Source organism: Pseudochaenichthys georgianus, chromosome 24 (assembly GCF_902827115.2).
Source record: "Pseudochaenichthys georgianus chromosome 24, fPseGeo1.2, whole genome shotgun sequence".
NCBI lineage: Eukaryota > Metazoa > Chordata > Actinopteri > Perciformes > Channichthyidae > Pseudochaenichthys > Pseudochaenichthys georgianus.
Window position 1 is genome coordinate 16,183,127 of NC_047526.1, and position 22,547 is coordinate 16,205,673.

Below are 22,547 nucleotides of genomic sequence, written 5' to 3' on the forward strand. Positions count from 1 at the left end.
TGCCCTGTGTGGATATGAATTACGTTTTATCCTTGAACACAACTAAGAGTTTCAAACTATTCCCCCTTTTATGAGTATTGTTACAAGGCAAGTGGACTACATTAAAACCTGATAGCTATAGTGTTCTTACATTTAAAAGCCCTTTAAAAAGTGTCATAATGGGCATGTTTTACAAACTCCCAGACAGGCATGATTTCACAGACGAAGTAGCTGACATGACCGTTGCAAACTGTATGTGAGATTTCAGTGTTAACGGGTGCACCACTACGAGTCGTTTTTAAACTCCGCCCTTGAGTCTGTGTTGACTGACGACGGGTTTAAGTCCGGGTAGAGGGTCACAGCAAGCGCTCCTACACGTGTGACAACACGGTAAACCTCTTACTGAAAGAACAATATTCATTCATTGAAAGTATCTGTAACTCTAATGTATTGAACGTGTACAGGGCATTAAGCGTAAACTCGACTACTGAACTAACTTCAATCCCGGGGGAAGAAATGCCGCTCAAACTCGAGTTCTAGAGCCTTCACCATCCGATTATTGACCAGTTTGGAGATTTTAAACCTATGACTTTTTTTTAAGTAGAAATATAAAGTGATAGACCAATCTGTGCTTGGTGTTCGCCCATGAAACAGGGCGAAGTCAGCCACTTTCAACTTAGTTTTCAGTGATTTCATATTTAGCAGACTAGTTTAATATGATTGAGAAACAAGCGATAGGAAACACCGATCAAAACGAGGATGAGACCAAGGCAGATCTTGTCAAACTGGAGGGGGGTGACGCGGTGCTGAACGCCGAAGACCCGGGTCAGCTGGACGGACATGGAGCCGTGCAGCCCACCCGGCTGTACAAACGACGCTGGATGATCGTCCTCCTGTTCAGCTCATATTCACTATGCAACTCTTTCCAATGGATACAGTACGGCATCATCAACAACATATTTATGAAGTTCTACAGCGTGGACGCCTTTACCATAGACTGGATGTCCATGATCTACATGCTGACATACATTCCCTTCATCTTCCCGGTGACCTGGCTGCTGGACAAAAAGGGGCTCCGGGTCATCGCGCTGGTGGCCACCGCGCTTAACTGTGCAGGCACATGGATCAAAGTGGCCAGCGTCAAACCCAACCTGTTTGCCGTCACCTTTCTGGGACAGTTCTGCTGCTCGTTTGCGCAGGTGTTCAGCCTCGGTATGCCGTCCATGATCGCCTCAGTGTGGTTCGGCTCAGAGGAAGTGTCCACCGCCTGCTCCATCGGAGTCTTCGGGAGTCAGGTAGGCTGTGACGACACAGGCTGGCCCCCTGGTCAGTTAGCATATCAAGTTAGCTCTTCACCTACTTAATCACTGATTTAAATAATGTGTTATTGTTCCACGAAGTACCGATCATGCGGACACATTCCCAACATCTGTTTGGGCACGTTTGCGTAATTACGCACGTTCAGGCGACCACAGTGCAACCACTGTATGGTCATGCCGCAACATCTCTTGCTGAGAGTAAATTACAATAATAGTGGGAACCAGCATGCAAGAAAATACATATTAAACAACCGCTATGTACCTTTTTGTTTACATTTACAGTTTTAAGATAATACTCCGAGCATTTCCCTTCTTCTACTCCACTACATTTTAGAGGTTATTATTTGACGTTTTACTTTTTCTAACTTTATTTTTATTAAAATTAGATCTCCCTTTTCCAACTACAACATTAATGCAATACAAATGATAATCCAGGAGTGTATATAAAATAAAAATTAAAAGGTTTCACTTTTGTCTAAATCTGTTTTATCAAAGTGATAGTTTACATTTAGGAAAGGAACCATTTATAGTTAAACTAACCTGAAAAAAGTATGTTTTGAAGCTACAAGCAGATGCAGATGCTTCCTAGTTGTCTGGCAAAGTTGTTCCTCAAATGTTGGTCTTGGATAAATGAATAACAAGAGACTTGGAAAACGCAGGGACCTAAAAGGGACATAAAATACCAGTATGTGTAGTATGTCTTCAAATATTGTGTGAGGAAACAATGGCAGGAACTTAAAGTCTCTCTATAGATTTACCAATGCCTGGACTTTGTGCAGGACAGTCTGCAGATTATTCACGTAAATTGAAAAGGGCATTACCGTAGTTATTTACATACAAATACATACGGAAATACATTGTTTTAAAAATGAAAAACACTTTATTACCTTTTGAAACTGCGGTACAGTATGACAATATCCATGGAAATATTTTTCTTAATCTTTTTACTGGGTTGTAACTCACATAAACAAAACCCACACGTGATGCTCATTTGACTTAATGTGCTACTAGTATTTTGTTTGTCGAAATTGGTGGCAGGCTGGCAGCAGGAACATTTTAAAATCAACAGCCAAATAACCAAAGAGAAGTGAAAAGATCAGCATCGTGCCCCATTATAAGCTCTTAGCATTAGATTTAACACTTTGCAATGCTGAACAAACAACACTTCAGTCAACAAAACATCAACTTCAAGTAAAATGTCACTGAAAGGTCATCACTTAGTGCTGGAAAACTAGCTGTGTGTAACCCAGAGCACAAACTGGCTTTTTTGGATGCTGTAATAAAAAACATCTGCTGGCCTTTTGATTGTCTTCTCATGATCTTCTTATGTTTTACTAAATCTTGTATTTAAACTTTCAAGCTTTGAGGCATTTGAGGCTTTGGCCGTCAGACAAGTTCCTACCCTATTCCTTGACAAACCTTCCTTCACGTCTTTTTCTGTTCACAGCCTTGACCCAAGATATCCTCTATCCATGAAAATAAGCCTCAATTCATTTGCTTAGTTGGTTATTTTGTTGTAACCAATCTGCATTTATATCAGCACATTACATGAAATTGCACCAAAGTATGTCATCAAAGAAATAGCACTGCAGTCAGCCCTAAAAAGTTATACATCTATAAACAACATATAAGTGGTCAAATCTACATGTATTATAACAAACCTGTATAACAAAATGATTGGAGGAAATTGTTTTCTTGGCCTTATGCTTAATAGTACAGGGATCCATAGGTAATCAATAACAACGACTACAAACCAAAATATATAAATCTTCTGAATTCTTCATCTGAGTAAAATAAAGGATAGTAAAACCTGTACTCCTCCTTACAGAATACAGGTTCTGCAGGAGGAGTGGTTTAAGACGATTTGGGAGATTTCCTATACTAACATCACATGACCTAATGGTAATAAAAATGCAGGCATGTGGTATAGAGGCTCAATGCATTGAGTTGAAAATCAGGACACTAGTAAAGACAATAGTCCCTGTAGGGTCACTCTCTGGCAGTGTTGGGTGTAACGCGTTACAAAAGTAACAGAGTTACAGTAATGTATTACTTTTTGCTTTAACAAAGTAATGTAACGCATTACTAATTACATTTGGGTAATATACTACCCGTTACAATTCTCAGTAGCGCAGTTACAACTCATTTTAACCCGAAATGAAATGGTGTTTTGTTTTTTTAGAATTCACGAACATCGTTAACATAAAAAATGGTGCCGGTAGATTAGTAAACCTGGTGTTTAACTTATTACTTAACATATGTAATGTATTACATTTTGGAAGTAACTTGCCCAACACTGCTCTCTGGACTATTTGAGGACGCCATCTTTCTACTACAGCCAGTTTGCACACTGGACAGCAAGCTGTTAGCACAGAAGCTCCGAAGCTTGAACACCTCTCACGCTCCAGGGGCCCACTTTAGGACATTTAAAATGCCACAAAACATTACTTCGAAAGACAACCATGCAAATTCTGAACTCGGTCTTGAAGAATGGCCGTGTTCCAAGGCTGGAATAGACAGCGCTTTGGGCCTCGCTACTTTGCAGCGGAATCCAGGACCTTTGGGCAGAGCCATCTCCAATGGGTCACGGTTAGACATCCAGGCTTCACAGATTGAACGCGCAGAGCTGGTCCCAAAGACTGAGATTAAACTTTATCACCGCCGCTGGATCATGCTTTTTCTCTTCAGTGCCGTCTCAGCCAGCAATGCCTTCATGTGGCTTCAGTACGGCATTATAAGCAACATTTTCATGCGTTTCTACAACATTGACTCTTTTGCCATTGACTGGTTGGGCATGATCTACCTGCTCACTTACATTCCTCTCATTCTGCCCGTCCTGTGGTTCCTGAAAAACAGGGGAATCCGGGATGTCATCCTGGTTGGGTCAGCTTTTAACTGCATTGGTGCTTGGATAAAAATTGGTAGTGCCAGTCCCAATCTGTTCCTACTCACATTTTTAGGCCAGTTTATGTGCTCGGTAGGCACTGTGTTCATCCTTGGTATTCCCTCTTACCTCGCCTCAGTGTGGTTCGGAGAGAAAGAGGTTTCCACTGCTTGTTCCATAGGAGTCGTGGGAAACCAGGTTTGTCTGAATATATGATCTAAAGTCAGAGACCACATAGTGAGGCAGCTGTCTATAGATAATGCCGCTGCACTGGATTCCAGTGACACATAGGTCTTCTAGTGTCTTGGTGCGAGAGAAAATTGAGTTAATTGTTTGCTGAAAACTCCACATTGTACTCAGTCTTCTTAGCTTTTGTAACGTTTAAACAGTATTCTTGGCGGAATTAGTTAGACGACATAAATGTTCCTTCCAGACTAGGTGGTACTAAAAAAATATCATGGTTGTCTCATATTGTTTTCTGCTAGTTTGAAGGGGTATGTTTCAGTTGCCTTAAACATGAGCAGCATTGTTAACTCAAAAGAAATTGTTTAACCATTGATAATACTGACCCTATCTACTCTTAAAGATCAATTGGCTTAAGGTTATGAATTTACATGTACCATTATATATATATATATATTTTTACCAATAATTCAAATAACAGAAATATACATTTGAAGTGGTGTCAAACAAGCAAAAGTAACCTCTAAATACACATGTTGTGGTACCATTAAGTATGTATGAGATAAAGAAATGAAGTAGCAACAATGGCAAAGAAAAGAAAAAAAAACTGTTGTTTGATATTACCAAGCAAACAATAATGTGTGTTGACTTTTATGCACTGTCTTATAGCTGGGTATTGCCATCGGGTTCCTTGTGCCTCCCATCCTGGTGCCGAATGTGGACGACATGGACGAGCTGGCTCACCACATAAGCGTTATGTTCTACATCACAGCAGCAGTGGCCACCTTACTCTTCATCCTCGTGGTCTGTGGTAAGAGTTGTCATGTAGCACATCCAGGGTCAGTCTGCATAACAAAAGTAGTGTTTTAAAAAAGACAGTCAGTTATCTTTAAACATCTCCAGATATAACGGAAACTTTCTGTATGTCTAGACATTCCGGAGGTTTATCCATTTCTGTTAGCAAATATTTAATATACACAAAATGGAATGTAGACTAAAATGCTATTTTAAAACCATATGTCTTACCGTGTAAGTAATGATTTTGTTGGTGAATAAATAGAAAGTCTAAATGGTCTAAGGTGACATCACCCCCGTCACTCATCTTGTCCTTTTCCCTCAGAAACGCACACAGACTTTTTCATATGTTTTGTTCGGGCCATTTCTCGCTCAGGCCGGTGGGATTTTCTCATTCAGTGGCTCCACGTGATGATGGTTTTAATTTACAGCGGACTTCTACTCTGAAAAGAAGCATCATTCAGTAGACAAGAAAAGTGCTGACATGCATGTTCAAACAGCACAAAACCATCCCTTAAGGGGAGATTCATAAAAAAGAGCCTTTGTGTTACAAGTCAGGAAAGGTCAGGAGAAATGTTGAACAGGCAGAGAAGTACTTGAACAAACTGAACAGTATAGTTTGTTTAAAGCTGTATTTGTCATAGAGAACTAGAGCATGTATCATCACAAAATGACACTTTCTCATAAAGGGAAGTGGCGTGACTTCATGTGACATACAGGATATGGACAGGATTTATTCTAATGACTAGAATCATAAGAAGGGAGTTTACAACCTGAAGGGATTAGTCAGAATAACACACGAGGGTGTCATATGTATTACCCTTATATAGAGAACATTAGGTTGAGTAAGAGAGGAGGCAAAAGTTCCATGAAAGCTGTTGTCCTGTGAGGATGGGGGAGGGTGGGGGTGCTCGTAAGCATTCTGCATTCAGAAACACAAAAGGATGCTTGTGAAGGCATTCCATAGTGGCACCATGTACAACATTCAGACTGACGGTCAGTGTTGTTGATATAAATATGAAGAAAGATATAGAGGACCAGGAGAAATGCTGAGGACAACGTTTTACTGTCTTAAGAATAACCAGTGATTCTGTATAGGACGTACAGGCTTTCCTCCATGGCATTGATTCATTTGGGCAGTGGATGTGACTCTTGGTCATTCCAGCAAGATAAGTCACAGCTAGTTGGCTACAGTAGTTTCATAATATGACACATAAACTCACACACACATAGCACACCCTCACACATACATGCAAGATGCCATGTGTGAGGGCTGTCCTGCTGGCAGGGCCATCTGTAGCCCGGCAACAGGCCTGTGAGTCAGCAGGGCAGACAGCGGCCCAGGATTTAGAGATTTGCATAAACTGTGTGGAAAGAGAGGTGGATGAAGGAGTTTGGCTGCTGCCGTCCTCTGACCGAATCGACGGCCAAAGGTCACCACAGTGAAAGTGGAAATAGGCATGTGCAAATCATTTCCTATGCCGTTTTTAAAGAAATTTCAATTTCTATGAATTACAATGACACTGTTGTAGTGGCTGTTTCAAAGACAAGGTTGGTTTCACAGGATTAGTTAGAGCAGGTTACTGAACACTGAACCAGGTCTTATCACAGTTGTCACCCTTAAAGCGTCGGCCCTCACAAGGTCAGAGACTTGCTGACTGTTTCTTTAGGCTGTAAAATGCTCAGAGGAAGAAAGTGTGGGGGTGTGTTGAGCTTAGAGTGCGTGTGTGGACCTGTCCAGCTGTTTCTGAATGTGCATGCCCCCTCACATTTAGGAAGTGAGTAGCCCTCTTGCCTCATATAAAGAGCTTATAATACTGTCCAATAGTAACCTTTCATTGGCTTACAGCACGTAAACAATCACGTGAGAGAGTTCCCACTTTAGCAGCTTTAGAGTAGTACAAATATAGTGAGAGAGATTTTCCGAGGGAAATTTGAAACATTGTACATTTCCAATGGACAGAGTTGTTCGCACAGATTCAGATAAATTGGCTGGGTACTCCCAAACATTCCTAAACTACACAACATTCACAGCCATAGGAAAGGTTTTAATTGTTGCTGTATCGTAATGTATCATAAACATCATAATGTGTTTCTGTGGATACTCCTTGTTGTGGGTACCATATAATGATATGCTCTGTAGGTTTGAGAAAATTAATTAGGACAACATGGCAGTAAGAAATGGCCAACACACTGAAAAAACCTTACATTTTAATATATGAATCATGTTTGACATTAATACACCAGAACATAGAATATATGTCACATCTATGAATTACAGTATGTGTTCTTGACTGACTCTCCCAGTTCACCTGTGACCTGCATTGTAATCTGTGTGTCTGAGAGTCCGCTGCTCTTCTCTGTGTTCACTGTGATTAATATTGATTGATATGTTGGTCTCTCCATGTGTCAGTCTTCCAGGAGCGACCTACACTTCCTCCGACTCAGGCCCAGGCCACAGCTCGCAGCATTCCCCCTGAGCAGTACTCGTACACAGCCTCGGTCCTCAGGCTGCTCCGCAACCGTTCCTTCATCCTCCTCCTCATCACTTATGGTCAGTGTAAAACAAGAAAAACAACCACAGGCAGGGCTTTGGTTTTTCTTTGTTTAACTGAAACATGAGTCATTGATTTTGTCAGTACAATCTCTCACTGTAATCATTTAACAACTGTTTTCCTTGTTGTGAACAGTACCTCGACATATAATAACCTTTTGAATCAATATAGCAAAGTTGTTAGCAAACACATGACATACCCAGCAATTAAAGATAAACATAATCATGTCATTGGAGTAAAGGTCATCTGATGACTGTCGGTCCAATTTCTACACCCTTTTAGATCTGTTTTGGTCTCCACCGTCTTCAATTGGAAATATCTGTATCTTCAGCGGCTAATAAGTTCCTTTTATAAACATGTCCAGTTCAATTGACCAATCCAACTGAAATCTGCTACCAGATTCAGGTATTCCCCGGACACATCACCATACCTACCCTGCCCCATGTGGGTTCCTGAATCGGCTTATAATTGGTCGGAAACCACTCCCTGATTGTAAAACAAGCCCTGATATTATATACTTTTAAACCAGGTTTATCTTTTCGTGTGTCATAAAAATGAACACATCCTCAGATAATCACAGACATGATATTTATTGTGCCCTATAGAAGTTCAAAGTTTGGTTTAAGTCTGACAATGTTTAACCTAAGATAAAACTAAAAATATTTCCTGTCCGTCAAATAAGTAACTCTCGTCTAGTCACAGCAAGAACGTCCAACAGCTGTGAGCATTTTATGGGAACCTTTGACCTCACCATGTTATTTCCACAGTTCATGCGACTATTATTAGTGTCTCTGTTGTCCTTTTTTTAACCGGGACAGTGCACATTGATGAACACTTTCAAACCAAATAATGCTTACAAGTGTAAATGAGCCGGATTTCAGCTATTCCACAATGAGCTGCCTTTAATGGAGAGGACTTTTTGTCCAAAAGTTGTCCGTCTATGGTGGACCTCACAGTCTCCTCTGGTTTCTGACCTAGTGCAGCGTCCAGTGTGTTTTTTGTGGATGAATTCACAAAAGGGTGGGGGGCCCAGTCCATGTAAACATTTATTAAAAAAATCACATACTTTTAAAAGACTTACAAGTGTCAAAACTCAAGAAATTGTGTTTTTCAAGAATGGTACAGTGGTGGTAAGAATTTAGCTTTCTGTCAAACACCTTGATAGCTCTCTTGTACAGCTGTTCTATGGGTTTCAGGTTTATGGCACAAGCAAACGACCCGTTTGTAAAACAGTATTCAATGTGGGATAGAATCATATGGAGGTATGACTTTGCAGCATTGACAGTTAAGAAGGGTCTAATTTGTTTAAAATGTAGCAAGTTGAATTGAATGGTATTGGCTACTTTCTTATTATGTTTCTTAAAAGTCAAGTTCGAGTCCAATATGACTCCAAGATACTTGAAGCGGGAGACTCGCATTTTATGGGAACCCTTGACCTCACCGTATTATTTCCACAGTTCATGCGACTATTATTAGTGTCTCTGTTGTCCTTTTGACTCTTTGCATATGAACTTTAGTCACATGGTCTCAGATTTACCTGAGATTGTCACACTCTGTTCTGCGGGCCACCTGTCCCTGTCTGTTACACTGAGCTGTGATCCTAAATACATAGTTGTATTTACATGAAAGGCTTATTTACACAGATCTATTTGCAAATAGTATAGAAATAGATATAATCACTTTCCTTTTTTAAATGTTATTAGAGTTTATAATCATTCCCTCAACAATTTGCATCCAAAATTGTTAATTACTGAAGTGGTTTTGTTTGGGTTTATGTTCTTCCTGAGCATGTCAGAACCACTACTAAAACTTTTGTTCATGAAAAAACACTCGACACGCAGATTTATAGAAATCCTTGGTTTGGCTCTCTGTTTTGGAAACCAGCCTGATCAGGTTCATTGGACACAACTGCCAACCCTTCGGCTGGTCATATTCAACTCCTTTATAGTTGCTTAAGGAAGTTAGCTCAATGTTCACCTTTTTAGGTTTCATAAAAAATGTTTTTGTTTCATTTTTTGACATTATTTCTCTAAAACAGGTTTGAATGTGGGATGTTTCTATGCTGTCGGCACCCTGCTGAACCGCATTATCATCGAGCATTACCCTGTAAGTCCCGCCTGCTGTGTCTGGTCTTCCCCCAAACTATGTTTACACTTCCCATAGTGTGATATGTCAGGATATGAAAAGCTGAATCATTTTGTATTGAAAGTACTCTTCACACATTGGCATCAAGTGTAACATTTAATTCCCATAAATAAAGCAGCACAGCATGATTGCAAAAGTTTTACTCTTAAGTTTGAATATATAATTTCCTGTAGAGGTTGTTGTAATGTCCTTAATTACATTTCACTTTCATAAAGAGGAAGTAGGCTTTTCTCTATTTAAAGTATATCAACAGGCTGCTGTTATAAGATATTCATAGACTGGAAGGATGTTGCCTGCTGACCTGTTTTATTCAGTCAGTAAGAGATGTAGATGAAGGATTGAAGCGACACCAGATGAATGTAGAAAGAAACTCCAAGTCCCCTTAACTCCCTTGTAATGATGTCCGCCTCACTTTTCCTTTGGTATGTAAGGTCACTAATCTATGTCCTATCTTGCTTGACCTTGTAGGGAGAAGAGGTGAATGCTGGGAGAATTGGCCTCACCATTGTCATTGCAGGGATGGTTGGCTCCCTGATTTGTGGCATTTGGTTGGACAAAACCAAAACCTACAAGTAAGGCGAAAAAAAAGAAAGTTAAATGACGGTTTGTTCCGAGTGCTGGGAATGAAATAGAACATTAGCCAGCCTTTTTTCTGTTCTGTTTATTGTCATTCCGCTTCTCATCTCGCTGTAGTTCTTGTTTAGTGTTTATGTGTTGCTCTGTGTCTATTTATCCAGGTGCTGCATGCTACTCTCACAGTCATATTAATGATCCCATGGGTGTCCTCCCTGTGGGGGGTTACAGTCGGCCCCCGCTGTTTGAGAGATTTGTTTTGCATATGGGGGAAATGTTAGTGTGTTTGCGTCACACAGGCAGGCTCTCTTTCAGTCCCAACTGTCTTCCCATGCCTTATCTCTCATACATATTATGATTATAATTTAGTTGCCCATTCTTTGTTGCAGTTCATCTGTTAATTTGCACATTTTACTAATATAATATATATTTTGGGATCCTAAAACGCACCTCTTATTGAGTTGTTAAATATTTGATATTAATAAGATAGTTTTTTCTATCAAAGGCAGTTTTTTTTTTATAAATGTATGTTGTTGTTTCTTTAATTAACCATTATATTTTTATATATTTGATTACATTTGACTGCAGTTTTGTTAATCTTTTCCTCACTGTGACCAATACGTCTTTGAAGGTTTATCTACTTATATTTTGGTGACAGTTGCACATTTATTCGTATTTCTTTCTATGCATGTGTCATAGTTCAACATTAAGTAGTAATAATCGCATGCATTTTTAAGATTCCCTATGGATCCTGGGGCACATGCACCAAAAACAAACAAAACTTTGATGTTACATTACACTGCTTTTTAAAATCTGAATAATTGTTTTCATCCCTTGAGAAGCTACAATGGTCTACTACTACATCTACTTTAAAGTAACGAGTTCACGCAAACACATAAATAATGCAGCAGCACTACTAAAATGTATAATTATAATGATGATTATAGTGTTCAAGGTTGTTTATTTGTTTCTGTGTTTTTCCAGACAGACAACCCTTGCTGTGTACTTCATGTCTCTGGTGGGGATGATCGTCTTTGCTGCCACACTCAGTCTGGGACACCTCTGGGTGGTCTTCATCACTGCTGGAGTGCTCGGGTATTCTTTTGTTTTTGAGTGCAGTTATGTTTTTGCTAAACACTTAATTGGTTAAGTCAAAGGTTAAAACAACTTGAAATGATATTACATTACATCAGTGGTTCTCAAAGTGGGGGGGCGTAATATGATACAGTACAGTACTATTACGACTGGGTCTCTGTGTTTCATTAAAGCTCGGCTCTGTGTGTGTGTGGAACGAGCCATTTTGTGTGTGCGAGAGAGAGCGCACCGGTACCGGAGATCGTTGTTGTTAGCTTCTGGTGCTAGCGAGCTACGCTAACAGATATAAGGAGTTTTTCCAACAACAAAGTGGAGGAGAGTCCTCTCCTGTCAGACTGAGAGACTCAGTGAGCTAAAGGACTCTCTCAGTGTTATCTCACTGGGTCTCAAACGTTTTGGTCACCATTAATGTAAACAATTATTTCGGAGGCACACATTTATATGATCATTATAGTTATAAAAAAATAAGAGAATAAATGAAAAACAGCTATGAAATACTATATGACAGTAAAACAAGAATAAAGTTTAAAAGGGTGATTTGTAAAATATCCATAAAGAAAAAGTAAATCTGTTTACAGTTCTGTTTCAAATGGGTGTTGAGAGATGTATCCATCTCTTAATTTTGCTCACCAGATTGATGCTTTTAACTTCAATATTTAAAAATAAATCTTCCCGGACGAGCTTGCCCCCAGACCCCCCTATGTAAGGTCCACACACCACCTATAAAAATAACACTTGACCCCTGCTTACACCTATATGCCGTGAGCTGATATCGAGCCTTCATTGTAACAGTCAGGGTACGTTGTGTATATGCGTGGGGAGTGTTGCAGTAGAAAACTCCACTGTAGCGACCCGTACATTAATGGGAAACCCTAAATGTTTGAGCACCCTCTATGAAACGTCAAGCTACCCCACAGCACCCCCAAAAGAAATCTCTGGCGCCGCCACTGAGCCTGACTATTTGTGTTGGGGGGCCCGACTTTTTTTTTTCTCCAAAGGGGGGGCCTGACAGAAAAAGTTTGAGAACCACTGCATTACATGTCACTTGTTAGACGCTTTTATCCAAAGCGACTTACATACTCAATACTGTGGGCAATCCCCACAGGAGCAATTTGGGGTGAAGTGTCTTGCCCAGGGACACAACGATATGCTGACTGCAGTGGGGTTTGAACTCTGATCCGAACACGAACGCACAACCCACTGCACCACACACCTCCCATATATGAACAAATAATTATATAAATCAAAATACCTGGAAACTTGTTCAACCCTCTTGCACAATTTGTGGCAACTACTATTTTCTGTTGACATTTGCAACAATAATTTACAGCCGTGTTTATTTAGAAGAACTTTAGATTGATAAGCATTTGCAAATCCACCCACAGTAGGATCTAGGTTAAAATGTTCCTCTAACAGACGTAGAGGACTGTACTCTAAATCAGGACATAGAGCAAAGGTGATCCTGTTTCTAGGAAAATGCAAACGTATTGATAAAGGCTACAGTTGAGCTGAATGATCCTGAACAGTTCGATTATATTACTTTACGGCATCATGATAATTCCATTTGTGTTAAAACTGCATTATAGGGAGTCCTAGAACATGGTTAATATCCAAAACTAACAAAAATGGGACCAAAACATTTCAAACAGTACTAATAGAATCAGAATCAAGTTTATTGCAACACATATAAGGAATTTTCTTTGGTATCTGGTGGTGCGAACATAAACAATCTAAAAAAAGAAGTTGCAAAGTAGGTAAAAATACTCAGGTGGTATTCAAGATGGTCTCATATTTTAAATATCACAGTAACAGTGTTTTAAAATAAAGCTTTTAGAGCCACCATGAATTATATCTTCACAATATATGTCTTGTTTTTGTAAATAATACCAGATATTGTAGCCAGCAGTACTTTTACATCCAGTTTTGACCTTTCTAGGTATGGTGTGAAAACATCACACCTCTTCAGCAGCACAGATTGACCCTCCAGCTTGGGCTCGCCCTCTCTGTGGAGGCACACGTACATCATATACATACCATACGTGGGCACATAGTGTACATGCCAGCCAGTGGACATGATTAATGTGACTCAGGCTGACTGGTCAAATATCTCACTGAGAGCTTAATTCGTCAATGGAGATTACATTAGCTCAAGCTAGCTTTAAATTCCTGCTTGAATTCCTGGTATTATATTGATCAAATTAACTTTTCTTTTACCTAGTGTGTACAACCATTGTCCCTAATATTTTAACCCATCTAAGAATTTAAAATGTACTACAGATTTGTATGTACTTTAAGCCTTTCCCTAAACATACTAGTTTCAATTGTCCTCGCCTCAGTGGAAGAACAACATGGTTCTAGTACCTGTCACAACCTGTAAAACATCACCACGTCTAAGTAAAAAATAAGGGTGTTTGCATTTCTTAATAAAGAGGGAGAGGAAAAAACACACCACTGTAAAAAGTATGTGGAAGGTGTGTTTCTGCATTACCCATAAATACATTATCCAAGCTGTATAATTGGAATTAAGGTCAAATAAATGGCAGAATTATTCATATTTAAGCTACAATCAAATCAACTTGTGATTCACTTTGTTAACTGTATGTATCTATGCTTCTGTGTGTGTGTGTGTGTGTGTGTGTGTGTGTGTGTGTGTGTGTGTGTGTGTGTGTGTGTGTGTGTGTGTGTGTGTGTGTGTGTCCAGGTTCTTCATGACAGGCTACCTGCCGCTGGGCTTTGAGTTTGCGGTCGAGCTGACGTACCCAGAGTCTGAAGGAACCTCATCCGGACTGCTCAACTGTTCAGCACAGGTACGATAACACTTTATTGTCAGATCAAGTGTAACATTTTCTCAGCAGAACATTTTCACAGCAGCTCCTTTCACAACATCAGCAAGGTCAAATATTAAGGACAAGAAACAAGGAAACAGACATTTAATATAACATCACGATCACTGAAGATCACATTTGATCAGGGATTTAACTCTGTATTTAATTGAAGGAATGACTGGTGCACAAAAGAATGCTTCAGTCCAGGTGTGGTTTAGAATAGAATAAATAATAGATCAGCAAAGCCCAAAGAGATAGCGTGAGAACATCTGCTTATGTTGTTCCTAGTTGTACAAAAAGAAAGTGAGTAAGTTGCTTCTTTTCCATAAGTGAAAAATCAGATCCGCTGCTAAATGATATGATTTCTTCCTTGGCCCATGCTACACATGTCCCCCAGGTTTCATGAAAACTAGCCAGTATTTTTTCAGTATCCTGCTGACAAATAGAGAAACAAACCAAACTGAAAACATACCCTCTTGGAATTTTCTACTATCCTGATTTGACCTTGCATTCGAAAGTATGCAGAGGAGTTAGGTCTTTGCAGACCTTGGAACTGTTCCATCATATGTGCAGAGGCAGACTGGCCAATGGGAATACCGAGAGTTTTCCCGGTGGGCCGGTGCTGTGCGTGGGCCGGAGGGCCAAAAAGAAAATTGCCTAAATCCTACCGGCCCACATTTGTAAGTGTTCCGGCCACTCCCTTTTTTTATTTTTTGCTTACCTAAATCCTACCGGCCCACATTTGTAAGTGTTCCGCCCACACCTTGGAGGGGTGTTTGATAGGCGTTTTGATAGGCTACATATGTTCTATCTATCAGATAGTTTCACTTTCACACATCAGGCCCGTAGCAGCTGTCACTGCGCAGTGAACGATCAGGAGTGAGTGACTGAGAGACCTAGCTGGCAGTTGCTTACAGTAGGATAAACAAGCTCCAAACAAGCCCCCAGGAAGTGCGCCGGACTCAGATGAAAATATTCGTGCTGGCCAAACGGCGGTACTACACTTCCGTTTGGTTGCCAGGCCCGGAAACACTTTTTCCCATTGATTTACATGGGGAAAGAGTGGTCTGTAAATCGTTGGATAATTTTTTTTGAACTAAATAAACTACCCAGTGTGAACACTTGTATAGCCCTTATTAAAAACATTCGTTCCTCAAGTTGTAATAATGTGCTAATAACGTTATTCTGAGAGTTATTTCCCTCTGCATTATGAACGCGCATCTAACCCACGGGACCGCGCCGCCCGGCACGTTCATGTTACGTGTCCCGACCAATCAGAGCACACTGTGCTCACATGAAGGGTGGGGGCTGCAGCTATTGGAGCTACAACGAGCCGTTAAAGGCAGAGAGTGAAATTCAGTGAATACACGTAGTTTACAGAGATGCTGTTTGAGAAACCAATGTGAGTTGCGTTTATCTTTACCCATGGATGCACAAGAAGAACGGACCCATATCGTCTTACTGCCATCCCACGGAGCTGTAATAATAGATATATTGCACATGTTTGCCATAATTCATTTTCATACTACATGGGCTGTATGATTAAATCTTGTACCGTAAATGTTGTATTAAATAAAGTTAATATTACTTATTATTATAAGTATATATATATACAGTGCAATAATTCTTTCATGCTAAATGAAGCTCTGTTGCTTGGATATCACTAGATCCTGTTACAGCGTAATATAAGTACATAACGATTGATGTAGACATTAGCATAATGACTAGCTACCCGCTAGCTGCTAACTGCCGCCTCGTTAATATAAAATCCATCATAATAACAAATCATTACCATGCTGTCATGAACGTGCGGTGCTGTTACGTGTACGCAAATTGACGTGCTTGATGTGAACGAGCATTTTGGTTAAAGTTGCGCATGCGCTATGAGCGCACATACGGGTACTTCTCAGGCATGCCGGGTAATCTGTGATGTTTCGCTCTCTCAAAAGTTGGGCCATTTTATCATCATGCGCTAATGAGCAACTCTCATAGGAATGAATGAGGCCCCGTCTCCCACGCTGTATCTAGTTCTTATTATACATCCATGGCTCCAAAGCGTAAAGGCGTGTTTTTATAGTTTGTGTATAGATAGATTCAACTTATTGTCCTCAGAGGTCGCGCGGCTGTGGAGAAGAACGCGTTGCCCACATTCTGTTACTGAGTTTAGGTTAGTTAGCGAGCAGGTTTATTGTTTTGGGTGCAGTCACTTTTGCCTCCACTTGCTGTTCAAATAAATGTTGAAAGAAAAAGTAAATCTGTTTACAGTTCTGTTTCATATGGGTGTTGAGAGATGTATCCATAGATTTAGTCCCTAATTTTGCTCTCAAAATGGACCAGATTGATGCATTTAACTTCAACATTTAAAAAAAAAAAAAAAAATCTTCCCGGGGGAGCATGCCCCCGGACCCCCCTAGAGGAGGTGAGGTCCACCACCTGCCCACACCCCCTGTTAAATTGGCTCACCCACATTGAGGATGCTTCCTACGCCCATGTTTTATTCCATGCGTCAAGTCAGGCAAATTGGGTCAAAATGTTATTGCATCAATGATCTGTTAACATTACAATGAATGAATATATGCTGTAACTATTTTGTTCTCGGCAACTCAAGGGCTCAGGTAATGTGATTACTATATGAATAATGGTCCAAAATAACGTAAAATGCATAGGGTTTTTTGTTAAGTAACATACTTTCGTCGCCGGCCGGCCGATACATGCCGCGCATTAAGTGGGGCTGTCTGTCAATTAAATGCAAATTTTTCCTCCCAGTCCACCCCTGCATATGTGCAACAAACAACATGCTTTCAAACTATGTATGTATTACCATGTGAAAAACTTACAAAATGTTGCTGTGTGCTAGTTTTGGCTTCCTTGATTGTTTTTTTTTGCCATTTGATATCAATACCACTAGACCTTTGTTTACCACTAAGCATTTGTTCAGCATCTGTTATGGTTGTGAGGGTGCTTGTGTGCATGTTAGCACCCACGTTATTTCTTACTCCTGCATGTTTTGCACGCCCAGGTGTTCGGCATTATCTTCACCATCAGCCAGGGGAAGATCATCGACAGATTCGGCACTCTGGCAGGAAACATCTTCCTCTGTGTTTTTCTTCTAATCGGCACAGTAATGACGGGTAAGACCTTTCTGACTGTGACACATATGCTGTGTGGAGTCAAAGCAAAGTACATATTTTATGTCACGCACAGCAATGCTAGGAATGTATTTGTTTGTTACTGTTTTTGTTGAATCCTAAGAATGTAAATGATGGTTACTGGGTTTTTTGGAAGATCTGTTTAAGGGTTAAAAGTTCATATCCACAGTAGAACAGAAAAGCAAATGTTTTTATTATTGCTTACACTTACAAAAAAATATTACTTGCAAGAATGTTAGTTGAAGCTCCTCCTGGTTTATAGTACCTTTTCCTTTACTTAAAACGAGTTACATAAAACAGAGGGTAAATACTTCGGCAGAGCAAGTGTGTTACCACTGGTATTTTGTTTTTCGCTCAGTCCTATACTCAAAGTATATGTTTTTAATTAAGTAAAGCCCAGAGCAGATACAAAGGTCAGAGGATGGAACCGTAAACATGTTGTTGTTCATTGACTAAGTAAAACATACTGTGTGAAAACGCTGCACATGCACACTGAAATACATACAAACGGTTGCAGCTTATTTTCAGGTGTTAAATGTGAGACTTCATGCTTCAGTGAAAACAAAGCAATTTTTTTGAAGGGCTAATTGAGGACCAATGTATAACTTTTGCTCAATGCGAAGGCTACTGAAGCCCTTAAAATGTTGCACACTAGACAAATACTGCAAGACTATTTAATGAGACCTTTCTGCTATCAAAGGTCATCCGAGTTACTGTAATTTTCCCAGCATTTCAGACATGAGTAGACTTCATGTTGTGTCATCACACAAGAAAAGGAACATATTTATGAACTGAAATCCCATTTTGTGATGTACTGTAGAGTAGACTCTTAAACGAAGCGACATTTAATGTTATTAAGAGCTTTATAGCTGACTAAAACATTTCCTGAAGGTTCTCAATTTGGGAAACATTGTCCTTAAGTAAAAAAATTGAGGATGATGATTATGTTGCAACCTTTGCCATCGTTTTGCAATGCAAAGTGTGAGGCTAAGTTAGGATGCATGACTTAGAGTTAGTCATACTGCATTTTTATTCTTGCAAAATATAAACCTGAAAAGAGCCAGTAAAACATTTATGTGCACAAGAGCCCCCTACGGGATGCTTACTTGTATTACATCATGTTCTTCAACTACACTTGTTGTGCTATAATGACCTCATACAGGCTTGACTTGCTCTGTGTCTTTTTCTCTGCAGGCCTAATCAAGTCTGATCTGCGGAGACAAAAGGCAAACATGTTGGCCAAAGCAGCAGTAAGTGTTAAAGATATAAGAAAAGGTGTTGGGGGTATAATGTAGTGGAGCAATGGTGGTTGTAATATTGTTTGGTATAATCCTTTTTTTCATGGAAGATGTTTTGACAGTAGAAGCACAGAGAACAAAGAGAACAGAGAACAAAATGAAGTCAAAAATATCTGCTGTGAAAAAAAGACCTATGTGTTATTTGTTTGCTTGTCATAGGTTTGCATGGAAGGCATGCGGTCAAAAGTCACATGTGTGTCTTGTGTTGCTCCAGAAATAACTAACCTATTGTATCTGTCTACCTTTGTCTTGGCCTGCATGTTTGTGTCTGTACAAATATTTTGATACGTGATTATTGTCTCTCTATGGCACTATGTCTGTCCTAAATCATGTCTTTCGTCTATTTAACCTCGATGTTACCTGCCAACCTCTGGTAGCATTGCTTTGAGTATGTTGTTTGGGAAATAACCTGATTTAAAAAAAGACAAACAAGGTTAAAAAAACGACAGATTACCTCCAATAAAACAAGAGCAACATTTTGAGAATGTTTGAATTCAACAAAAGCAATGCTACTCTAAGGAGGTGACAGGACTACAGAGAAAATCATTGTTGATGTCTGAGTGAGTCTATAAGCTCCAAGGTGAAGTTACTGGTGACAGGAAATAACTCAAATTCCTCACAAATGATGCAAACATATAATGAACAGAAAAAGCTACATTTTTTATTGGAAATTCAATTGATGGTGGAGAGCCACATGAGACAATCGATACAACGCTCATAACTTTTAAATACAAGGCTGAAGCCAGGGGACGATTAGCTTAGCAAAGCACAAAGACAGGAAACAGTCTGATCTTGGAACAAAACCTACTAAACAACTACGTAACCAATTATAGCTTGTTTGTTAAATCAGTACAACAATTTAACATTTTATGTTGGTTTACATGCCATAAATATGTTCTGTCTAGAAGCTGAACTAAGCTAAGTTAGACTAAGCAAAGCTAAGCTAATCAAAGCTAAAGCTAAGTTAAGCTAAGTGTCTTACAGTTAATAGACAGATATGTGAACGTGATATCTCCTGACTTAAAAGTTAGTGAACAATTACTTTGTACTAATACTTTAGCATTTTCAATACCTCTCAGGCTTCAGCTATACAAAAATGGAAGCATTAAAACCTTAAAGAGTGTTACAAACTCAATCAGTAGTTGGGGACAAGCAAGAATTGACTGGGGTTAATGACAAAACTGCCTGATGGATCAGATCGTGTCGCAGAAACTTCATCCTGGACTGAAGACTCACTCCTCTATAAACTCTGAATAAGAAGTGATTAGTAGCTGTTGTTTTAGGCGGCGAAGCAGATGTCAGGACAAGACTACGGAACCACAACGCTAATCTCCAATCCACAGACCCCCCCTTCACAAGCCTGATCAATGTACCTTTCTGCTTCCACAAAAATATCTTCTCAAATCTTAGCTCGACATGCAGATGCACTAAGGTAGGAGCTCAGCAATTAGCACACACTGCCGGAAATCACAATCCTACTGCACACCCTTCAGCTGTTCACCCTGCTCGTTCTGTCCCTTTGTTTCCAACTACTCTAAATCAAATTCACAATATCATGTAAATATGAAACCTTTTATTTTCCCACTAATCCTGTTCTAGATTATTATATTCGATGATACCAAGGAGTCATGCATGTCCATACAAAACAATTTGAGTTAATTTATGATAGCTTTGTTAATGAAACTATGGCCTTATTTATTTATGTGTGATTTTATTATGTATTCATATACAGGAGTTCTTCTGAAAGACATGTTGGCATGTAAAGCACAGGTTTTAATTATTTAATTATTAGTGGCTGAATTCCACTTGGCTGCTTCAGCTTGGGTTTCTGGTACAGACAGAGTGAGATGTGTTCTCATGCAGGGGGTAGAAAACAAATGGTAGGGATTAAAAGCTTATGAGAAAATCAACAAGTGAAGTTGTTTTTGTGCCTTTAAAACTCTTTGAGAAGGAAATCTCTCGGCTAGCTCAGATTTGCAGGATTAACTCCAGTGAGCCAGTCAGAGTGATATATTTTATAAAGTGTATGGATGGCTTTCACTGAAACTACAGGAAACAATGCACTTTTACTGTGTGTGTAAAGCCATTCCATGAAGACAATGCAATGTTATTACATTACTGTTAATATCCCGTGCTTGCTACGACATGCCAAAATGTCTAATGTGACAAGGGCCAATTTATGTGCTTTTGTTTGTCCATTTGTGTGTTTTCTGTAACTTGCGCTGTTTTTCATCAAGATCTTTCAATTAAAACATAGTTCAAATAACTACACAGAAGCAATCCTATTTCTGAAGCTAACGAAGCAGCTTACATTGTTTTGTTCTTTGTTAAGAGTGTATCTTTCAAATGTAAGTCATTTTGCACCCATTCCGACCTAAAGGGATAGTTCACCCCTAAATAAAACAAAACAAGTTATTCTTTTCTAACTTTAGTAATTGTTGTATCTCCTGACCCAGTTACTTACTTGTTGTGAGTAGTTTATTCTACGATATCACCGTACAGAAGGAACTCGAATATATGAGATTCTTTCTGAGAGCTAAGATTACATTTCAGCAGAGAAGGACGCCATTAATGTTTACATTTCACTCTGTCACATGGTTTTTCCCGTGAGCAGATTCACGCCTTCTTCACAGTGATTCATTTGGAGGTGTAGTCCAGCAGAAATATATTAAATGTATTTTGGTGCTTGGAGAACCAACGCTCAGTGCCATTACATTCTAGATAAAAGGTCTCCAAAAATCAAACTCACATCAAGACAATCTAAATAAATAACAGTTTTCTTTGTTTAGGGGTGAACTTCCCTTACCTACCTAAAATCTACAGAGAAAAACAACAACTTCTGTGTTGAGTCCATAACTCTGTTGACTTGTTGTTTTGATTGATAGGGACCTTCCGACTATCCCAATGGGAGCGAGGCTGCATCGCCTATCATCGAAGAAGCCAAGCTTTAGAGGCCACACACACACACACACACACACACACACACACACACACACACACACACACACACACACACACACACACACACACACACACACACACACACACACACACACACACACACACACACACACACACACACACACACATACACACACACAAAAGTAAAAGCCTTGAAAAGGACCATGATCTCCTTTCCTGTTACAGTGTAACATACTGAGATATATCAACCCAATTAGGAAGTATTGAATCCCACTTCCCTTCTAAGAAGAGTTAGATGTACATTGTACAATGTTGTATTAACTATTTATAAATAAAAAAATGCTGAATTATATTGGACATTTAATGCTCAATTTCAGCATATAAAATCCACTGTTATTGTTATTTGTAATTGTTACTTGAATTCTCTCACTACATCTGCAAGACAAATCTGTGACTTGTTTGTTTGTGCCTTGACAATTTTACCTGTCAGTATTTTAAAAGGTGTACACTTGATTGTGTATAGGTTGTATAGGTAAATGTGTTATAAAGAAGTGACTATTTTCATTATTGCATAAACAATTAATCATGTAAATACAGTGTCCAGGTATTCATTAATGATTTTGATTCAATTAAATTCAAAACCTTTATTTATCCAGGTAAAATCCCATTGAGATCAATGATCTCTTTTTCAAGGGAGACCTCTTCCACAAGAAGACATGAAAACATAAACAACAGAACAACAAAAGGACATCATACAGCAAAATGTACAGGGATTACAATTTACATATTTAACCACATGTACAGGTACCAACAGCATCTGATTTT

General features: G+C 39.4%; 1 protein-coding gene across 4 annotated transcripts; it reads left to right on the forward strand.

Annotated features, from left to right (window-relative positions):
* Positions 1–313: 313 nt before the first annotated feature.
* flvcr2b (FLVCR choline and putative heme transporter 2b) lies at positions 314–22,112 on the forward strand. 4 transcript variants are annotated; one of them, XM_034076346.2, is made up of 11 exons: positions 314–1,274; positions 5,035–5,176; positions 7,574–7,714; positions 9,754–9,821; positions 10,329–10,432; positions 11,418–11,528; positions 14,230–14,335; positions 17,373–17,484; positions 18,697–18,752; positions 20,084–20,232; positions 21,686–21,775. In XM_034076346.2, the coding sequence occupies exons 1-10, from the start codon at positions 696–698 to the stop codon at positions 20,162–20,164; spliced, it is 1,500 nt and encodes a 499-aa protein (XP_033932237.1). In that variant the 5' UTR covers positions 314–695; the 3' UTR covers positions 20,165–20,232; positions 21,686–21,775. The 4 variants fall into 4 exon arrangements, with proteins under 4 accessions (XP_033932237.1, XP_033932233.1, XP_033932236.1 ...); XM_034076342.2 differs by lacking the exon at positions 314–1,274 and adding an exon at positions 3,649–4,380; XM_034076345.2 differs by lacking the exons at positions 314–1,274; positions 20,084–20,232 and adding an exon at positions 3,649–4,380 and having other exon boundaries at positions 21,686–22,112.
* The last annotated feature ends 435 nt before the right edge of the window (positions 22,113–22,547 follow it).

What these genes read in the sequence shown, in the direction of transcription:
- flvcr2b (XM_034076342.2), top strand. Translation starts at nt 3,730, where the DNA reads ATGCCACAAAACATTACTTCGAAAGACAACCATGCAAATTCTGAACTC. An exon ending in TAGGAGTCGTGGGAAACCAG is followed by an intron (nt 4,381 to 5,034) that starts GTTTGTCTGAAT and finishes ACTGTCTTATAG; the next exon opens with CTGGGTATTGCCATCGGGTT. An exon ending in GACAAAACCAAAACCTACAA is followed by an intron (nt 10,433 to 11,417) that starts GTAAGGCGAAAA and finishes GTGTTTTTCCAG; the next exon opens with ACAGACAACCCTTGCTGTGT.